Source organism: Saccopteryx leptura, chromosome 6 (genome assembly GCF_036850995.1).
Source record: "Saccopteryx leptura isolate mSacLep1 chromosome 6, mSacLep1_pri_phased_curated, whole genome shotgun sequence".
NCBI classification, from domain to species: Eukaryota; Metazoa; Chordata; class Mammalia; order Chiroptera; family Emballonuridae; genus Saccopteryx; species Saccopteryx leptura.
In genome coordinates this window covers 40,411,999-40,432,068 of record NC_089508.1, presented here as the reverse complement: position 1 = coordinate 40,432,068, position 20,070 = coordinate 40,411,999, and the positions used below count along the sequence as shown (strand labels likewise).

Genomic DNA, 20,070 nt, shown 5'->3' with positions numbered 1-20,070 from the left:
GACTAATTCAACCTCTAGCCCTTCTCCCCTCCTTGGTAGTCAGGAAGTAGGACTAAAAATTCCAACCTTCTAATCATGGTTTGTTTCCCTGGCAATCAGCCTTCATCGTTAGGGACTTCCAAAAAAATCACTTCATTAACATAAACTCAGGTGTGGTTAAAAAAAATTCTTAAGAATAACAAAATACTTCTTTTGCCTTTATGGCTATGGAGCTATTTCAGGAACCTATGATGAAAGACCAAATATTATAACAAAAGATGCCCTTATGGATCTTGTATTAAAAATTACAAGGGTTGCATGACCAGGCGGTGGTGCAGTGGATAGAGTGTCGGACTGGGATGTGGAAGGACCCAGGTTCCAGACCCCGAGATCACTAGCTTGAGCGTGGGCTCATCTGGTTTGAGCAAAAGCTCACCAGCTTGGACCCAACGTCGCTGGGTTAATCAGTCTGCTGAAGGCCCACGGTCAAGGCACATATGAGAAAGCAATCAATGAATAACTAAGGTGTCACAACGCACAACGAAAAACTAATGATTGATGCTTCTCATCTCTCCATTCCTGTCTATCCCTCTCTCTGACTCTCTCTCTCTGTCTCTGTAAAAAAAAAAAAAAGAAAAGAAAATTACAAGGGTTATCAGAGATATTGGCCAGGAACAATGGATGGAGTCATGTCTTATGAGCCCATGCTCAAGCTGGCAACTTCAGGGTTTCGAACCTGGATCCTCAGCATCCCAGAATGACACTCTATCCACTGTGCTATCATCTGGTCAAGCCCCACTTCAATTATTTACCAAACTATTGCTGTTAGGAAGATATCTTTCTACCTGTTGTTGGATGTTATGGGTTGTCAACTGTGTTCCTTGGTCTGAAGAAATACAGTCAGCTGTCTTGATTGTTATAATTCTTCTGTTCCAATTCTTTTAAAGTACTCTGAACATTTGCTTTTACCACTGGGTCAGCAAAACCAAGTCCACAGCCAGTATTTATTCCTGTCAAGACCCATTTGTAGCTCCTCAGGGCTACCAGTCTCAGTCTGACAAGCCAGATATGTTCAGGGCCTTTCCCCAGGGGAATCTGCCACTTGGCCATCTGCAGTCTCTGCCTCATGTGCTGGCAGACAGAACAGTATTATTGGCATTTTGTGCCTCAGAGAGTACAAGAGGAATATGTTTAGATTCAACCCATCTCTGCATTGCTGTAGACCTCCAAAGTCCACCTATTCCATAGACCCATGTGGCACCTTGACTAAGCATAGGAAAATAGCTGCTTATAAATTCCAGTCACCTTCCAAATCTAGACAAGAGTTCTAATGGGCATTAACATGACCTACTTTAAATGTACCCTTCAAATTTCCATAGGGCCATGTCCCATATGGGCATCCCTTTAATAGGCCAGGTTTCCATTGCCCTCCTGCTTGACCATATGGCCAGGCCAGGAACATTGGATTAAGACCAAATATATATTTCTTATTATAAACAACAATAACACACCGGGGAACTCACCAGTGTCATTCCTCACGTCCCAAGGTTCCTAGCTGATCTGTTTTCTTTTCTGTACCTTTCTGATTCCTATGTTTATTTACTATAGTATAATATGCAGGCATTTTATGTAGTTGTATTTAGTAGGAAGAATAGGGAAAAATGAGTCTACTTTCTTTTCTACCTGGAACCAAAGAATTAATGTCAGTTAGTCATCTGTAAAAGAAGATATCACTTTCTAAATATCCTCATATATAGAACCAAATGGAGACTGAGTGTGCAAAAGATTTGTTTGGTGGTAGACTAACTTCCGATATGGTCGCAGAACGACAAGGACATTCAAACTTCACCCAAATGCAAGATCTAAACTGGACTGCATCATCAATCAGGTACAATCATTTTATTATATGATTTTGACATTATAATTAAATATATATTATCATTTTCCTAAGGTTTATAATTTATACATCTTATCAAAATATACTGATAATTCAGAAAATTATCTACCCTACTCCAAAATCTTATGCTAACTTTACCAACACTGAAGTACTCTAATAATTTTTTATCATCACACACTATGGTGAAAGTGTTATCAATCTCTTTCTAAGACCTTGTATTTCCCTGTTCTTTTATAACCAAGCTTTAAAATTAAAAACTAAGTTTGACCCTCACATTGTATCAGTTTAATTGCAGGGGTCTCAAACTCAACTCAGCATGTGGGCCGCAGAGCAAGATCACAGCCTTCGGCGGGCCGCACTAGGTCTACAAAAGGCAACTGTTACGCAACACTTTTCTCACTGCAGTTGAAAACAAAAAAAATCAGTACAACAAGCACAATCGTACATGCAGTTTACTCAGTGTCACAAAACGACCAGAAACTGTAGTTCGCATCACAACTGCTGTTAACTAAGCTAATATCTAGCTAGGATGCTAGAGAAATGAAAAATACAAGTAGGCCCCTAGGCTTACTTAATTTTATCCAAAATATTTTGAACTTCCTGGATTAGTCTGCGGGCCGCACAAAACTGTTCGGCGGGCCGCGAGTTTGAGACCCCTGATTCAGTCCTCTGATCCTATTCGCGTGAATGTCATCACTGTCCTCCCAGGTAATAAATCCTTCTATCTTCTCTCTTTTTCTCATTTTGCACTTGTCATAAGCAGATATCTTTAGCCATAGTTTTAATTTATGATGGTAACCCCCCAAATTTAACCCAAATCTAGGTTCCTCACTTGAATATCCCTTCAAGATTACCCCATAATGGTTGCCCCATAACTCTTTATACTCCAGAAATCCTAAGCAATTCCAGTTTTTCAGTCTCAGCCATAAAATGCTGTTTTCATGTTTCTGCCTATGCTCATTCTTGTTCCACCACCCAGAACTCTTCCTTTTCTAACTTGCCTAACAAATGCCTATAAATTCTCCAAGTCTCATTTTAAGATCAATCTCCCCTGCAAAGTAATTCCTGACTTCCTCGATAGGTTTTCCTTTCCCTAAAATGTCACTACACCTCACTCTATTAGAGCAATTTTCCTTTTTTGTTTTAGTTTTTCTGGATCCTGCTCCTTGAGGGCAGAGACATATTTCATATTTGCTGTAACCTTTCCTAACATGTTGTCTGCACTTAGGAAATACTAATGAAAATATGTTGAATGAATATGTAATTTTAATTTTTTAATTTTAATTTCAGGGTTTAGAATTTGTTTAAAGAAGTGTATAAGGCAAGGTTATTTAGACTGTTGCTCTTCGTTATCATGGCTCAAAGGAAGGTGGGCCGGTTGTAATACTGTGGACCAGGAATCAAGCTTTCTGTTTAATTACCAAAACATCCTTACAAAGTGGAATGCAAAAGTTTTCTGGAGATCTCACGGAAAACTGTGTTGTCAAAGATTGTATTTGCTTTCTCCTTTTCTTTCCCATGCCTAACCCCTTCCTGGCTTTTCAGAAATAACCTATTTCACATATACCCTCTGCAGTTTACAACCTGAAAATCTTATGATTTACCATATCAACTTAACTATGACTTCATAAACATGTGAATTTATAAAGAAATCGAAGACGTTTATTTTTACATTTTTTATGATAATGTAATGTTTATGCAATAATAGACATTTTTTAAAGCAATGAAATTTTATGTCATTTTCTTACATATATGCTCCTCTAAAAAATGTATTTATCTGATCATTTGACCCATAGAAGGCAATTCTTTTTCATAGTATTTGTGAGGGGAGGTTTTTTAAAACCTGCCTTTGGCATTGTACATGAGGAAGTCATCTACATAATTTTCCTATTAAAATTATAACTGTATTTACTTTGTCTAAATTTAGAACTGTGGATTTGATTCCTGTTGACCAATTTAGAAATGTGTGTAATGTGAATCTGCAGAACAATAATCTTACCTCGTTCAGTGGGTTAATTTATCTGCCTAATGTGAAGGTGAGTCACAAATTTTCTTTCAAATTTTTCAATGCATGCTGTAATCTTTCCTTTAGATAAAATGAATTTATGTGTTATTACATTAAAAATATTTCTAATGTTCTTTTTTTCACCAAGCAAGAAAAATTATTACCTTCTCAAACTATTTTGGTTGACCTCAGTTTTATATGATTGTCTTACAAGCAGTAAGTTTTACTTGGCGTAGGAGATGGGTGACAGACTGCCTCTATAGTGAGTGGGCATGCCATGAAGTTAGAGGACACTGCAGTTCTCACAGCAGCCTCATGGCCTCCTGTCCTATAGTGTGACAGAGCCATCTCCTACAACCTTGTAAACATAGAGAAATAATCTCTGCAACTAAAGAGTTATTTCATCTCAATCAGGCTTGGAGAAGTTGGTGCAGATTGAGAAAGGCATGCAGCTTTCTAGGGTCTTCATTATTTTGTTTAATACGCTGTCATTTCCCAGCACATCAGATAATATTTTTTAAAGATTTTATTATTGATTTTAGAGAGAGAGGAGAACAAGGAAGGTGGGGGTAGGGAGGAATGGGAAGCATCAACTCTTAGTAGTTGCTTCTTATATGTGCCATGATCGGACCAGCCTGGACCGCCGGACCTCAGCATTCCAGGTCAATGCTTTATCCACTGCACCAGCACAGGTCAGGCACATCAGATAATTTTAAAATAGCACACATTTAAAGCCAAATCTGAACAATATAAATATTGAAATCTGTCATTTTATCACTGATATTATGTTGTACAGTACAAGCATTTAAACAGCTTTTAAGATGTTAATAATCTCAAACTAATTACACACGATCACTTTAAATCACAAGCAATTTGAGAGATGAATAGTCACGCATGGGATTTTTTGCTTTAAGTCACAAGCGGATATTTGAATCACAAGCTTCTGCTACCCTTCACTAGATGGCCTGCCAAACGTTCTGAAACAGGAAGAAACAAGCTTCCATGGAAGGGTTTTTGTTGAAACAGCCTCTAAGTCAGGGGTCCCCAAACTACAGCCCGCGGGCTACATGCGGCCCCCTGAGGCCATTTATCCGGCCCCCGCTGCACTTCTGGAAGGGGCACCTCTTTCATTGGTGGTCAATGAAAGGAGCACATTGACCATCTCATTAGCCAAAAGCAGGCCCATAGTTCCCATTGAAATACTGGTCAGTTTCTTGATTTAAATTTACTTGTTTTTTATTTTAAATATTGTATTTGTTCCCGTTTTGTTTTTTTACTTTAAAATAAGATATGTGCAGTGTGCATAGGGATTTGTTCATAGTTTTTTTTATAGTCTGGCCCTCCAACGGTCTGAGGGACAGTGAACTGGCCCCCTGTGTAAAAAGTTTGGGGACCCCTGCTCTAAGTGAAGGTGAGGAAAGTGTGGCGAAAAAGCCAAAAGTCAGTGATGATGATTAACCAAAGTAAAAAAAATAGCAATTAAGTTTAGCGATAAAGCTACATATCATAAGTAGTGTGTAAGTTAAATTTTGCAATTAAATGTAGCATTAAGTGTGTGGCGAGTAAGTTATGTTAGAGATAGTACACGAAATGAAAACCTCCTCTGCCAGCAACTTCACCTGTCCTGGAAGGTAAATACACTTCATAAACCAGTTTATTTCTTTACATTCTTTCTTATCATGTGTGTGTGTGTATATATATGTATTTTGTTATTTATAAAGTACATTTTATTATTTAAAAGCATATAAAACAAAAAATTTGTGTGGTTTTTGGGGCCAGAATGGATTAATTGCATTTCCATTCTTTTAAATGGGGAAATTCAATTTGACACACAAGCAAATTGAGTCATAAGCTCGGACATGAAATGAATTAAACTCGTGTGTCAAGGTACCACTGTATCAGCACTTATTTTTTAATGCTTGGTTGATGGGGTATTCTTTTGGTAGGTCTTATGCCTCAACAATAATCATATTGAATCAATCATACCCCGGCTAAAGCCTCAGAGTCACTTGAGCAGCAGACGGCTACTCTACCATAAAGTGCCTTCAAGTGGCTACGGACAGCAAGGAACTTCAAAATTAAACAGGTACTGTTCTTTTTTTTTAATTATAAATAATTTTGGTTGGAAATTTAAAAAGCAGTAAGTCACGTTAATGATAGAAATAACATACATTTGGCCTATTTTAATACTTATTTAATAGCTACATGCCAAAGATAAACTTCACAAAAAAAAAGACACTGAAAATAATCCTGTGTCATTCCTTATTCCCTTCTTCCTCCATTTCACACCCATATTGTAAAAAAAGAAAATGAAAAAACTTTGTATGTTTAATGACCCTGTATTTTTTCACATACCATAGCATTCACCTTGTTTGTGCAATTCAGTGAGTATTTTAGTATATTAACAAAGTTGTGCGACCATTACAACCATTTCATTTCAGAACATTTTCATCACCCCACAAAAGAACTCCTAACCTAGAAGCATGGACCTGGGTTTCTTTTGACTTTTGTTTTGTTTTTGTTTCTAAATTATTTATCTGGTTACCTAAAGCCTCATCATCAATGGAAAAGATACACGATGAAGAAGATGAGAACACACCTCCCACCTTCCTATGCATTTCTGGTAGAATATATATATTTCTCCTATCAGAATACTTTCATTACATTTTTCCCAAAAAATAAAGAACATTCCTTGTCTTCTTATCACCGTTATTGAAATATAATTTATATATAATAAAATACCAGTTTAATGAATTTTGACACATGTATTCAGTCATGTAACCATTACCATAGTCAAGGTACAAACTATTCCCATTTCAAAAACTTTCTTTATAGCTCTTTGCAGTCCTCTACCCCCCAGGCCCTGCCCCGACAACAACCACTGATCTATCTGCTTTCTGTCACCATAAATTTTGCCTTTTTCTAAAATTTCATATAATTAGAATCATATAATAAGTAGTCTTTTATGTCTGACTTCTTTCACTTAGGATTGATTCTTTTGAGATTTACCTTTTGTTGCAAGTAGCAGTAATTCATTTTATTGCTGAGTAGCACTCCATTATATAGATTATATGAGAAGTTATTTATTCATTTATCATTGGTGAACATTTGGGTGGTCTCCAGTTTGAGGCTGTTTTGATTAAAGCTGCCATGAACATTTCATTTATTCACATCCTTTATATTGGGGACTATTCATATTTGTTTCTTAAAAGCTTTATTGAAGTATAATTTACATACTATATTCAGTCATTTAAGTGTATAATTTTTACTAAGTTTATAGAATTGTGCAACTATTACTACAATACAGTTTTAGAACATTTCCATCACACTCCAGGTCCATTTGCAGTCAATTATATATATATTTTCCCCTAGCTTCAGAAGACCACTAATTCACTTTCCATAGAGTTGTGTTTTCTAGACATTTCATATAAATGGATCATATAGTACAGTATCATCTTTTGTATCTGACTTCTTACATTTAGTATACTGTTTTTGAGATTCATTCATGTTGTAGCATGTATTAGTAGTTCATTTTCTTTTTTGCTGCATATGTCAGGTGTTCCATAATATAGATATGCCACACTATGTTTATCCACTCACCAGTTGATGGATATTTGGATTGTCTCCACTTTGGGGTTAGAACAAATAATGCTGCTATAAACATTTGTGTAGAAATATTTCTGTGAACTTATGTTTTCATTTCTCTTGAGTAGACACCTAGGAGTCAAACTGATGGCTCAGATAGTAACTTAATGTTTAACTTTTTAAGAAACTGCCAAACTGTTTTCCATAGTGATTGTACCATTTTGCATTAGCAACTATACTCTAAAAGTGTTCTAATATTCCCTCCATACCCTCAACATTTGTTATTCTCTGTCCTTTTTATTACTACTACTCTAGTGATTTTGAAGTGCAACCTATTTGCAGTTTTTTTCTTTTTTTTTTTTTTTTGTATTTTTCTGAAGCTGGAAACGGGGAGAGACAGTCAGACAGACTCCCGCATGCGCCCGACCGGGATCCACCCGGCATGCCCACCAGGGGGCGACGCTCTTCCCACCAGGGGGTGATGCTCTGCCCCTCCGGGGCGTCGCTCTGTTGCGACCAGAGCCATTCTAGCGCCTGGGGCAGAGGCTGAGGAGCCATCCCCAGCGCCCGGGCCATCTTTGCTCCAATGGAGCCTCGGCTGTGGGAGGGGAAGAGAGAGACAGAGAGGAAGGAGAGGGGGAGGGGTGGGGAAGCAGATGGGCGCTTCTCCTGTGTGCCCTGGCCGGGAATCGAACCTGGGACTTCTGCATGCCAGGCCGACGCTCTACCACTGAGCCAACCGGCCAGGGCTTGCAGTATTTTTCTTTTATTTCCTTTTCTTTTTATTTATTTTTTATTTTTTTATTTTTCTGAAGTGAGAAGTGGGGAGGCAGTCAGACAGACTCCCGCATGCACTCGACCGGGATCCACCCAGCATGCCCACCAGGGGGTGATGCTCAGCCCCTCTGCGGCATGGCTCCGTTGAGGCCAGAGCCATTCTAGCACCTGAGGTGGAGGTCATGGAGCCATCCTCAGTGCCCCAGCCAACTTTGCTCCAATGGAGCCTTGGCTGCAGGAGAAGAAGAGAGAGACAGAGAGGAAGGAGAGGGGGAGGGGTGGAGAAACAGATGATCGCATCTCCTGTGGGCCCTGGCTGGGAATCAAACCTGAGACTTCCACACACTGGGCCAACTCTCTACCACTGAGCCAACAGGCCAAGGGCTTTATTTCTTTTTTTTAATTTATTGTGTTAACATAGATTCAAGTGTCCCACTGAATACAACACTCTCACCCCCACCCCCCGTGTCCCTATTTACACCTCTTTGCTCCCCTCCTTCTAATCCCTCCCGCCCTCCCACTGGGATTTGCTGTCCTGTTATCTGTATCTATGTGTTATGTATATATAATTTCATTAATCCCTTCACCTCCTCTGATCCCATCCCCTCATCCTCCTTCCCTCTGACAGCTGTCCCTCTGGTCCCTGTGACCCCACCTCTGCTTCTATTCCATTTCTCAGTTCACTTTGTTCATTAGATTCCACATATAAGTGAGATCATATGATATTTGTCTTTCTCTGCCTGGCTTATTTCACTTAGCATAATAATCTACAGGTTCATCCATGCTGTTGCAAAAGGTAAGATTTACTTCTTTTTCATGGCTGCATAGTATTCCATTGTGTATATGTACCACTGCTTTTTAATCCACTCATCCACTGATGAACACTTACTTAGGCTGTTTCCAGATCTTGACTATTGTAAACAATGCTGCAATAAACATGTGGGTGCATATCTTCTTTTGAATCAGTGATTTGGTATTCTTAGTATATATTCCTAAAAGTGGGATAGCTGGTCCAAAGGCAGTTCCATTTTTAATTTTTTGAGGAAACACTTTACTGTTTTCCACAGTGGCTGCACAAATTTGCAGTCCCACCAGCAGTGCAGGAGGGTTCCCTTTTCTCCACACCCTCACTAGTACTTATTGTGTATTGTTTTCTTAATGAGCACCATTCTGACAAGTGTGAGGTGGTAGCTCATTGTGGTTTTAATTTGCATTTCTCTGATGATCAGTGATGTTAAACACTTTTTCATATGCCTATTGGCCATCTGTATGTTCTTTTTGGAGAAGTGTCTATTCAGTTTTTTCCCATTTTTTAAGTGGATTGTTTACCTTCCTGGTGTTGAGTTTTAGAAGTTCTTTATAAATTTTGGTTATTAAGCCTGACCAGGCGGTGGCACAGTGGATAGAGCGTCTGACTGAGATGCAGAGGACCCAGCTCAGCGCGAGCTCATCTGGTTTGAGCAAAAGCCCACCAGCTTGAACCCAAGGTCGCTGGCTCCAGTAAGGGATTACTTGGTCTGCTGAAGGCCCGCGGTCAAGGCACATATGAGAAAGCAATCAATGAACAACTAAGGTGTTGCAACACGCAATGAAAAACTAATGATTGATGCTTCTCATCTCTCCGTTCCTGTCTGTCCCTGTCTATCCCTCTCCATGACTTACTCTGTCTCTGTAAAAAAACAAACAAACAAAAAAACATTTGCTTATTAATCCCTTATCAGATGTATTGTCGAATATGTTCTCCCATTGTGTGGGTTTTCTTTTTATTTTGCTAATGGTGTCTTTTGCTATGTAAAAGCTTTTTCCTATTTGCAGGGTTTTTTTGTTTTTTGTTTTTAATTTTTTTGTGGTTTTTTTTGCACCTTTCTGAAGCTGGAAACGGGGAGAGACAGTCAGACAGACTCCTGCATACGCCCAACCAGGATCCACCCGGCATGCCCACCAGGGGGGCGACGCTCTGCCCCTCCGGGGCGTCGCTCTGTTACAACCAGAGCCACTCCAGCACCTGGGGCAGAGGCCAAGGAGCCATCCCCAGCACCCGGGCCATCTTTGCTCCAATGGAGCCTCGCTGCTGGAGGGGAAGAGAGAGACAGAGAGGAAGGAGAGGGGGAGGGGCGGAGAAGCAGATGGGCGCTTCTCCTGTGTGCCCTGGCCCGGGAATCGAACCCGGGACCTCTGCACGCCAGGCTGATGCTCTACCTCTAAGCCAACCGGCCAGGGCTCCTATTTGCAGTTTTAATTTTAATTTTCCTCATGGCTAATGCTCTTAAGCAGCTTTTCATATGCTTATTAGCCATTATTATATCTTCTTTGATGAACTGTTTAAATCTTTTGCTTATTTTTAATTAGTTTAATTGTCTTTCTATTCTTTAAATATTCTGGCTATAAGCCCTTAATTAAATAAATTAATTACAAGTATTTTATCTCAGTGCTTTTTATTTTTTTAAATGGTATTTTTTGAAGACATTTTAATTTTGGTAAAGTCTAATTTATCAACTTTTTCTCTAACAAATTGTGATTTTGGTGTTGTACCTAAGACCTCTTTCCCTAACCTAAGGTCACAAAGATATTTTTCAGGCTTTCTTCAAAGTCTTATGTTTTTTTCTCCTACATTTAAGACTATGAACCACTTTGAGTTAATTTTTGTGTATGTTGTGAAGTAAAATGTGAGGTCTAAGGTCTAAATTTATCTTTTGGATGTGGTTATCAGTTTGTTCCAGTATCATTTAAAATACTATCATTTTCCCCACTAAATTGTCTTGGTACCATTGTTGAAAAGCAATTGATGATAAATGTAAAAGTTTATTTCTGGACTCTTAATTCTATTACATTGATCTATGAATCTGTCCTCTTACCAGTACCAGACTGGTTTGAATATAGCAGCTCAATAATAAGTTTTGAAATCAGAGATGTAAGCCCTTTGACCTTGCTTTTTTTTAAAGGTTGTTTTGGATATTCTGAGTTCTTTGAATTTCCTTACAATTGTTAGGATAAGATGGTTATTTTCTGGGTGGGAGTAAGGACTATTAAGCTTCTGATATAGATTTCATTGAATCTATTGATCAATTTGATAAGAACTGCTGTCTTAGTAATACTGAATCTTTTAATCCATGAACATGGAATATTTCTCTACTTAGGGTGATCTTTCATTTATCCCAGCAATGTTTTATAGTTTTCTGTGTATATATTTTGCACTTCTTCTGTTAAATTTCTCTGAAGTATTTTATTTTTTATACTATTGTAAATAGAATCCTTAACTTTATTGTCAGTTTACTGACATCAATATAGAAATTAAAATGATTTTTATATATTAATTTTTTACCCCGTGATTCTGCTGAACTCATTCATTAGTGCAATAATATTTTTTGTGTATTTCTTAAGATTTTCTAAATACAAGATCATGTCATCTTAGAAGATGGTTTTGTCTACTATATTTTCCAATTCTGATGTATTTTACCCCCTTTTCCCTGGCTAACTGTACTCACTCTTGCTTTTCATTTTAATTCATTCTTTCTGTACTTTACTATATAAAAATATTTTTAAAGCCTAAAAAATGGTTATTATATAAAATAAGAGACAACTTATTACAGTTTAATTCTAATACATTTGTAAATTCATTATTTTTTTCTTTACTTCAATTTATGGTAAGTTCATACCAAACTGTCTTTTTATGATATAGTTGGTCTGAAATTAAGTTTATGGGATCAAACTTACATGTGTGTTTCAGAGATATAATGAACAATGAAAATTTGTCTCCAATAATGAACAGCTTAGAAGTTCTTCATTTGGGCTACAATGGAATTTGTAATTTAATTCAGCTACAACTAAATAGACTACGAAATTTAAAATTCCTCTTTCTACAGGGTGAGTAGTAACACTGTTAATAAATAAGTCAGCTATTAAAAACTGACTTGGCCTGACCAGGTGGTGGCGCAGTGGATAGAGCATCGGACTGGGATGCCAAGGACCCAGGTTCGAGACCTCGAGGTCCCCAGCTTGAGCACAGGCTCATCTGGTTTGAGCAAAAAGCTCACTAGCTTGGACCCAAGGTCGCTGGTTCCAGCAAGGGGTTACTCGGTCTGCTGAAGGTCCACGGATAAGGCACATATGAGAAAGCAATCAATGAACAACTAAGGTGTCGCAATGCGCAATGAGAAAGTGATGATTGACTGCTTCTCATCTCTCTATTCCTGTCTGTCTGTCCCTGTCTATCCCTCTCTCTGACTCTCTCTCTGTCTCTGTAAAAAAAAAAAAAAAAAAAAGGCCCTGGCTGGTTGGCTCAGTGGTAGAGCATCGACCTGGCATGCAGGAGTCCTGGGTTCGATTTCTGGCCAGGATACACAGGAGAAGCGCCCATCTGCTTCTCCACCCCTCCCCCTCTCCTTCCTCTCTGTCTCTCTCTTCCCCTCCCGCAGCCAAGGCTCCATTGGAGCAAAGATGGCCCGGGCGCTGAGGATGGCTCTGTGGCCTCTGCCTCAGGTGCTAGAGTGGCTCTGGATGCAACAGAGCGACGCCTCAGAGGGGCAGAGCATCGCCCCCTGGTGGGCATGCCGGGTGGATCCCAGTTGGGCACATGCGGGAGTCTGTCTGACTGCCTCCCCATTTCCAGCTTCAGAAAAATGCAAAAAAAAAAACCCCAAAACCTGACTTGATTATCATCCTTTTTAATAAGCAAATATAGGCATAAACATTTACTTAAATTCACTGACAAAAATATTCTACTAATCAGAAATGGTTTTGGGGTTATTTATATAAATAATCTATATGCTATATATTCTTGGACTATGAATATTGCCCTAGAAAATTCAATATTGTATATCCCTAGAAAATGCAATATCATAGGACTATGTATAGTATTACATCATAATTTATTTTTATATCATATTCTATTTTAAAAACAATAGAAAGTAACCAGTGGGTAATTCACACATACTTATTAAACCCAGAATTGTACTAAGTACTAAAAAGAATACAGAAATACTATATTATTGTAATTATATATAATTTAGATTCTTCTCTAAAGTAGTCTGAGATCTACCTGTAGAGATATATGAAAACAAAAATAAATTAAGTTTGGACTATGTGTTATTAACTTAAGCGCAATAGAAGTTTAGAGAGGCCCTGGCTGGTTGGCTCAGTGATGGGAGAGCATTGGTCCAGTATGTGGAAGTCCTGGGTTCGATTCCTGGCCAGGGTACACAGGAGAAGTGACCATCTGTTTCTCCATACTTCTCCCTTCTCTCTCACTTTCTCTCTGTCCTCCTCCCACAACCATGGCTTGATTGGTTCAAGCAAGATGGCCTCCAGTGCTGAGGATTGCTCCGTGGCCTAGGCCTCAGGTGCTAAAAAAAAAAAAAAAAAGGCTCTGTTGCTGAGCAAGGGAGCGTCAGCCCCAGATGGGCAGAGCATCGCTTCCTGGTGGGCTTGCCAGGAGGATCCCAGTCAGGGCACATGTGGGAGTCTGTCCCTCTGCCTTCCCTCCTCTCACTAAAAATAAAAGATAAAAATCATTTTTTTAAATAAAAAAAAAGAAGTGTGTTAGGTTAAAGATACTGAACAGGAAGAGATGATTCAGGGATCAATCTATAAGGTGAGAGCAAAAGCTTAAAGGGAGTACACAGATATAGGCAGTGTTAAAATGAGGCCATGCCAGGGTCCACAGGAGAGCTACAGAACCTACATTTCTGCTGTTGTGTTGAATTTTCCAAAAGGTGGGGAACGTGGAGTCTTCAGGGAAGTGTATGGTGGGGCTATGGAGAAGCAATTTAGAATTTTAAGAATTAAGGGTCAGCTTGACCAGACAGTGGTGCAATGGATAGAGCATTGGCCTAGGACACTGGGGACCCAGGTTCTAAACCCTGAGGTTGCTGGCTTGAGTGTGGGCTTACCAACCTGACCTCAGGGTTACCTGCTTGAGCATGGGATCATAGACATGACCACATGATCACCGGCTTGAACCCAAAGGTCGCTGGCTTGAAGCTCAAGGTTGCTGGCTTGAACCCCAGGTTGCTGGCTTGAGCAAGGGGTCACTGGCTCAGCTGGAGTCCCCCAGTCAAGGCACATACGAGAAGACAATCAATGAACAACTAAGGTGCTGCAATAAAGAATTGATGCTTCTCATCTTTCTCTCTCTCATCTTATCTGCTTTCTCTGTCTCTCTCTCTCTTTCTCAAAAAAAAAAAAAAGATTTAAGAGTCAAATTTACCTAAAATGTAACTATTTAGTTAAATAGGTGGGACTTTTTTCTTCCTTTTTTTTTAATTTTAGTGAGAGGAGGGGAGGCAGAGACAGACTCTTGCATGTGCCCTGATGGGGATACACCTCACAAGCCCACTAGGAGGTGATGCTCTGCCCATCTGGGGCCCCTGCTCTGTTGCAATCAGAGTCATTTTTTAGCACCTGAGGCAGTGGCTGTGGAGCCATCTTCAGCACATGGGGCCAACTCGCTCCAATTGAGCCATGGCTGCAGGAGGAAAGGAGGAGAGAGAGAGAGAAAATCGAGGGGGGGGGGGTGGAGAAGCAGATCAGTGCTTCACCAGTGTGCCCTGATTGGGAATCGAACCAGGGGCATCCACACACCTGGCCGATGCTGTACCACTGAGACAACTGGCTGGGGCTGGGAGTTTTTCACAGCTGTAAATGCTGCTAGTTATAGAAATGTAAGATTCCTGAAATCACATTTAGCATTGTTGTTTGAAGTTTCATTTCTTAAATATGTTTAATGAGCATTTTAAAATGAATTATGACCAAAAATATGCTACTGTAGAAATTATTCAGTACTTGAAACTATCCAATATAATTTTTATACCATTGGACTTAAAATATTAGAAGTGATAGTTTAAACACTACATAATTTCATGAACATAATATATTAACACAACTGAGTTATTTTTCTCAATTTTACTTTAATCAACTTTTAAAATTCATGCATAGGGCACTGGAAATGTTTCAACATCTGTGATTTTGAAAACAAGTTTCGTGAACAATTTTATTGAAAGTTGTGTTGTTATGTTTCTCTATAAGAATAGACAAAATAAGGTAAATTTACCATATTTCATCAATTCTGAGATGTACACTTTTTACACGGAATATGTCTGAAATCTGATTGTTTCTTAATTGATGGTATGTCATGGTTTACTTAACCAAGTTTTTTTTCTTAGTGTACAGATAATTTTGACATATCTTAATAATTGTCATTGTCTTAAAATTAGTTGAACTATGTTAAATTTCAAGAAGAATTCCAAGATCACAGGTCACATATTCAGTAATCCATTAATTTGCTAGGGCAGCCATAATAAAGTACCAGAGACTAGGCAGAGCACATAATAACAGAAATTCATTTCCTCAGTTCTAGAAGCTAGAAGTCCAAAATCAAGATGTCAGCCCGATCGGTCACTTCTGAGAACTTCTGTTCTTGGCTTGTAGATGGCCTCTGTATCTTCTCATGGTCTTTCCTCTGTGCGTTTCTGTTTCCTAATCTCTTATTATAAGGACACCACTCATATTGGATTAAGGTTCACCTCAATGACCACATTTAACTTTCTATTAAAAACTCTACTCCCAAATACAGACACATTCTCTGGTACTAGGAGTTGAGACTACAACATATAAATTAGGGGGGGGGGGGAGGCAGGGACACAATTCAGCCCATAACAAAGAAGGAGGATGAATAGAGAATGAAACATTGTATGGCAAAGTAGAAGCAGCATTGAGCCTAAAATGTAAAAGGTCTAGGTTAGGCCTGGTGTTGCCACTTGTATGTCTTGAGCAAATCACTTAATTTCTCTGACTCTCAGATTTATGATAATTAAAAATGATAATATTTTCCCTGTCTTATTTTGTGACTCTAATAGGGAACACATATAAAAGTATTTTTTCAACTCAACAGTCACCTTCTCATATAAAATTATCATTAATACTTATAAAGCTATCAAATGGTACAACAGAGAGAAATAATAAGTTATAAAGAAAAGATGGAGGTTTTAAAGAATGTAATGAATTCTTAATTTTTTAATGTGTCATATAAAAATATGTTTTTATGAAAGAAATAAACACAATTAAAGTATATTTTTCCAACGTAAAAACACAATAAGTTATTTTAATAAATAATTATATATACCTATTGAATGCCTATTAGAATAATCACATATACTCAGGAAGCACATCTTTTGCAGCCTTTTTATACATCTACTTTGTCAATACCAACTATTTTAGTACTTAATTACTGAAGAGAGATAGGATAAATTCAGTACATTGTGATGTGTGTCACATCTTGATCTTTTAAATAAAAGAAGGAAATTTTACAAAATATTATTTGATGGTAATGCTGCCTACCTTTTTATGACTAACATTTCTATTTCTTCTTGGAAATGTGTTTTTTAAGTGTGTTTTGTAAAAAATAAATTAATGGAAATATTTAAATGAAGATAGATAAACTTTTTCTCAAGAAGTTTGGACTTACTTGATATATCATGACTTACTCTTTTTCCAGGGAATGAAATCAGTCAAGTTGAAGGGCTTGACAACTTGCTAATGCTTCAGGAGCTGGTATTAGACTGTAACCGCATCAGAGTATTTAATGACAGTGCCTTTGCCAAACCCAGCTCTCTGCTGGCACTTCACCTGGAAGAAAACAGACTACGAGAACTGAGCAGATTACAATCTTTGGTAAAACTAGAGAAACTCTTCCTAGGATATAATAAAATCCAGGTAATGTTATTTTGCTCTTGTTAGGACAGTGGTCCCCAACCTTTTTTGGGCCACGGACTGGTTTAATGTCAGAAAATATTTTCACGGACCAGCCTTTAGGGTGGGACAGATAAATGTATCATGTGACTGAGACAAGCGTCAAGAGTGAGTCTTAGACAGATGTAACAGAGGGAAGCTGGTCATTTTTTAAAAATAAAACATCGTTCAGACTTAAATATAAATAAAACGGAAATAATGTAAGTTATTTATTCTTTCTCTGCAGACCAGTACCAAATGGCCCATGGACCAGTACCGGTCCATGGCCCGGGGGTTGGGGACTACTGTGTTAGGATTTACAAGACTTACTTAAACTCCTCTACGCATAAAGCCTCCAAACACACCAATGAAAATTTTGCTAGTGTGAGACTTATTTATATGCCATGTAGATACTCTATGATGCAGAGGCATATAGACAGTCTGTGATGAAAAATGTCACTCTGCTTCTAGACTTAAAACCCAACCAAAGGCCCTGGCCGGTTGGCTCAGCGGTAGAGCGTCGGCCTAGCATGCGGAGGACCCGGGTTCGATTCCCGGCCAGGGCACACAGGAGAAGCGCCCATTTGCTTCTCCACCCCTCCGCCGCGCTTTCCTCTCTGTCTCTCTCTTCCCCTCCCGCAGCCGAGGCTCCATTGGAGCAAAGATGGCCCGGGCGCTGGGGATGGCTCTGTGGCCTCTGCCCCAGGCGCTAGAGTGGCTCTGGTCGCAATATGGCGACGCCCAGGATGGGCAGAGCATCGCCCCCTGGTGGGCAGAGCGTCGCCCCCTGGTGGACGTGCCGGGTGGATCCCGGTCGGGCGCATGCGGGAGTCTGTCTGACTGTCTCTCCCTGTTTCCAGCTTCAGAAAAATGAAAAAAAAAACAACAAAAAAAAAAACCAACCAACTCACATGCAGCCACCTGCTAAAAAATGGTTAGCTCTAAAGGTTCTAAGGCTCTTCTCAGCAATTCTAAGAGAGCGCTTTGTTCCTGACTACTCTTGGTCTACACTATTTCTACATCTCAATCTCAGACTTTCTCTGGTCCTTTAAATTTGGCATATGGGCCTGACCTGCAGTGCCGTAGTAGGTAAAAGCGTCAACCTGGAATGCTGAGATCCCCGGTTTAAAACCCTGGGCTTGCCTGGTTAAAGCACATATGGGAGTTGATGCTTTCTGCTCCTCCCCCATTCTCTCTCTGTCTCCTCTCTCTAAAATGAATAAATAAAAAAATAAATTTGACATATGGACTTGTTATATCTGACATTTGAATTGATTCCTGATAATGGTTGAATATTTCATTTCTCCCTTATTTAAGACTTCCTTAAGATCCTGCTTTATTTTACCTGCTCAAAATTCAACTCATTTCCATTAGGCTATTGCCCCAACTGAGCCCACACAGACTCTCTCCTGGAATAGTATGCAGATGAAAGTGTTGAAAGTATATATAACATTATATATCCCTCACATTTCTCTTAGTGTTTTGGTGATAATCGGTTAACCCTCCTTTTACCAATTTCACTACTCTGCCTATATCACTAAGGCAACCTTGAAGACAAAGTGAACTGCAGCCTGCCCTTAAAGGGTATATAGCATATAGCATAGTGCCTGGTACATAACAGGTACACTATATTTGTCTGTGGTTCTACCTGCTCGAGTTCAGAAAGCCTTTCTGGGGTGATATAAAAACCTGTGCAAGGCTAGAAGGAAATCATGAGCAATGCACTTGTCTACATAGCAACTAAGAAATACATATACAGAGGACACAGCATCAATATACTGAATCTGTTGGGTTTCACCATACATACACCATTTTAGAAACAATTTTGGGAAAAAATAAAATGTACAGCATTTGCGAAGTTTTACCAATGTTAAATAGATTATAATAAATAATGCCATTTAAGGAAAGGCAAGTAATTCAATTAGAGAAACAGTTTTTCAGTTATATATATTCCCAGCAAATATATCAGGATGCGGTCTGTCCAGTATCACATGCTTCTTTATGGTTAAACTTGTAATGAATATGTACATTTGAAATTATTTAGATTGGATTCACCTTTTTCACACTTCTGGGTCTAGCCCGGGGAATTAACCAACTATAATCTGAGTCCTAGAAGAGATCATAACTTTTCTGAGAAAAATATTGGTCTTTTCTTGCAAGTGCTTCCATGTGGCCTTTTTCTCATATTAGAATGTCATTTCTGCCAATCATGTATTTGGAATCAGTATTACATAGATCTGTCTTTAATCAGCAATATGGAATATTGTTACTAAAGCTCACTTCACAGGATTCAGTCATGAGCTAGGCACAATTCAGTGCTTACATGTAATTAGCCTCAAATCAGTGTATATTTGAAGATGTTGAATCTAACCAAATAATTTATTAACTATTGAATAGGATATAACAGAACTGGAAAATCTTGATGGCATCTCTTCCCTCAGAGAGCTTACAGTTTATGGCAATCCGGTGAGTAAGTTACTTACAGTTATATAGTGAGAAAATATGAATATTTAACTTTGTTTTAATTTCCTTTTATTTATTCATAGACAATTATCCAAGCACAATTTTCTGACTAGTGTCTTCTTCCAACTGGCTCTAATATAAACTGTCATTGTCATATATAAGAGAGTCCATTTTAGGCTTCTATAGTATATTCATTGGCCTATTTGTTAATCCCTATATACCAATATCACACTGTATTAATTACGATAGTTTTTTTTCCCATTGATTGAGAGAGAGAGAGAGAGGAAGGAGGAGAGAGAAAGAGAAGCATCAACTCATTGCTCCACTTAGTTGTTGCATTTAGTTGTGTACTCATTGATTGCATATGTGGCCTGACCAGAGATCCAACCGATGGCCTCAGTGTGCCAAATGACGCTCTATCCATTGAACCACCCAGCCAGGGCATTACTAAAGTTTTATATTAAGTCTTGATGTCTAGTAAACACCTCTCTTTCTCTTCCACTTCCTGTTTTTCTTTTTTCACTATTCTCTTGGCCCTCTGCAATTTCTATGAGTTTGAACAAACAGCTTCTCAAGTTACATGAGAATCTTGATATTTTAATTAGAATTGCATTGAATTTAAAGGTTAATTTTGGGAGAA

General features: G+C 38.7%; 1 protein-coding gene across 1 annotated transcript in view; it reads left to right on the top strand.

Moving 5' to 3' along the window:
* LRRC9 (leucine rich repeat containing 9) overlaps positions 1-20,070 on the top strand; it is a 116,581-nt gene that overhangs the window by 79,827 nt on the left and 16,684 nt on the right. Inside the window, 6 exon segments of the mRNA XM_066388277.1 lie at positions 1,737-1,867; positions 3,804-3,912; positions 5,828-5,967; positions 11,971-12,107; positions 16,735-16,952; positions 19,365-19,433. Coding sequence (XP_066244374.1) covers positions 1,737-1,867; positions 3,804-3,912; positions 5,828-5,967; positions 11,971-12,107; positions 16,735-16,952; positions 19,365-19,433 — 804 coding nt within the window.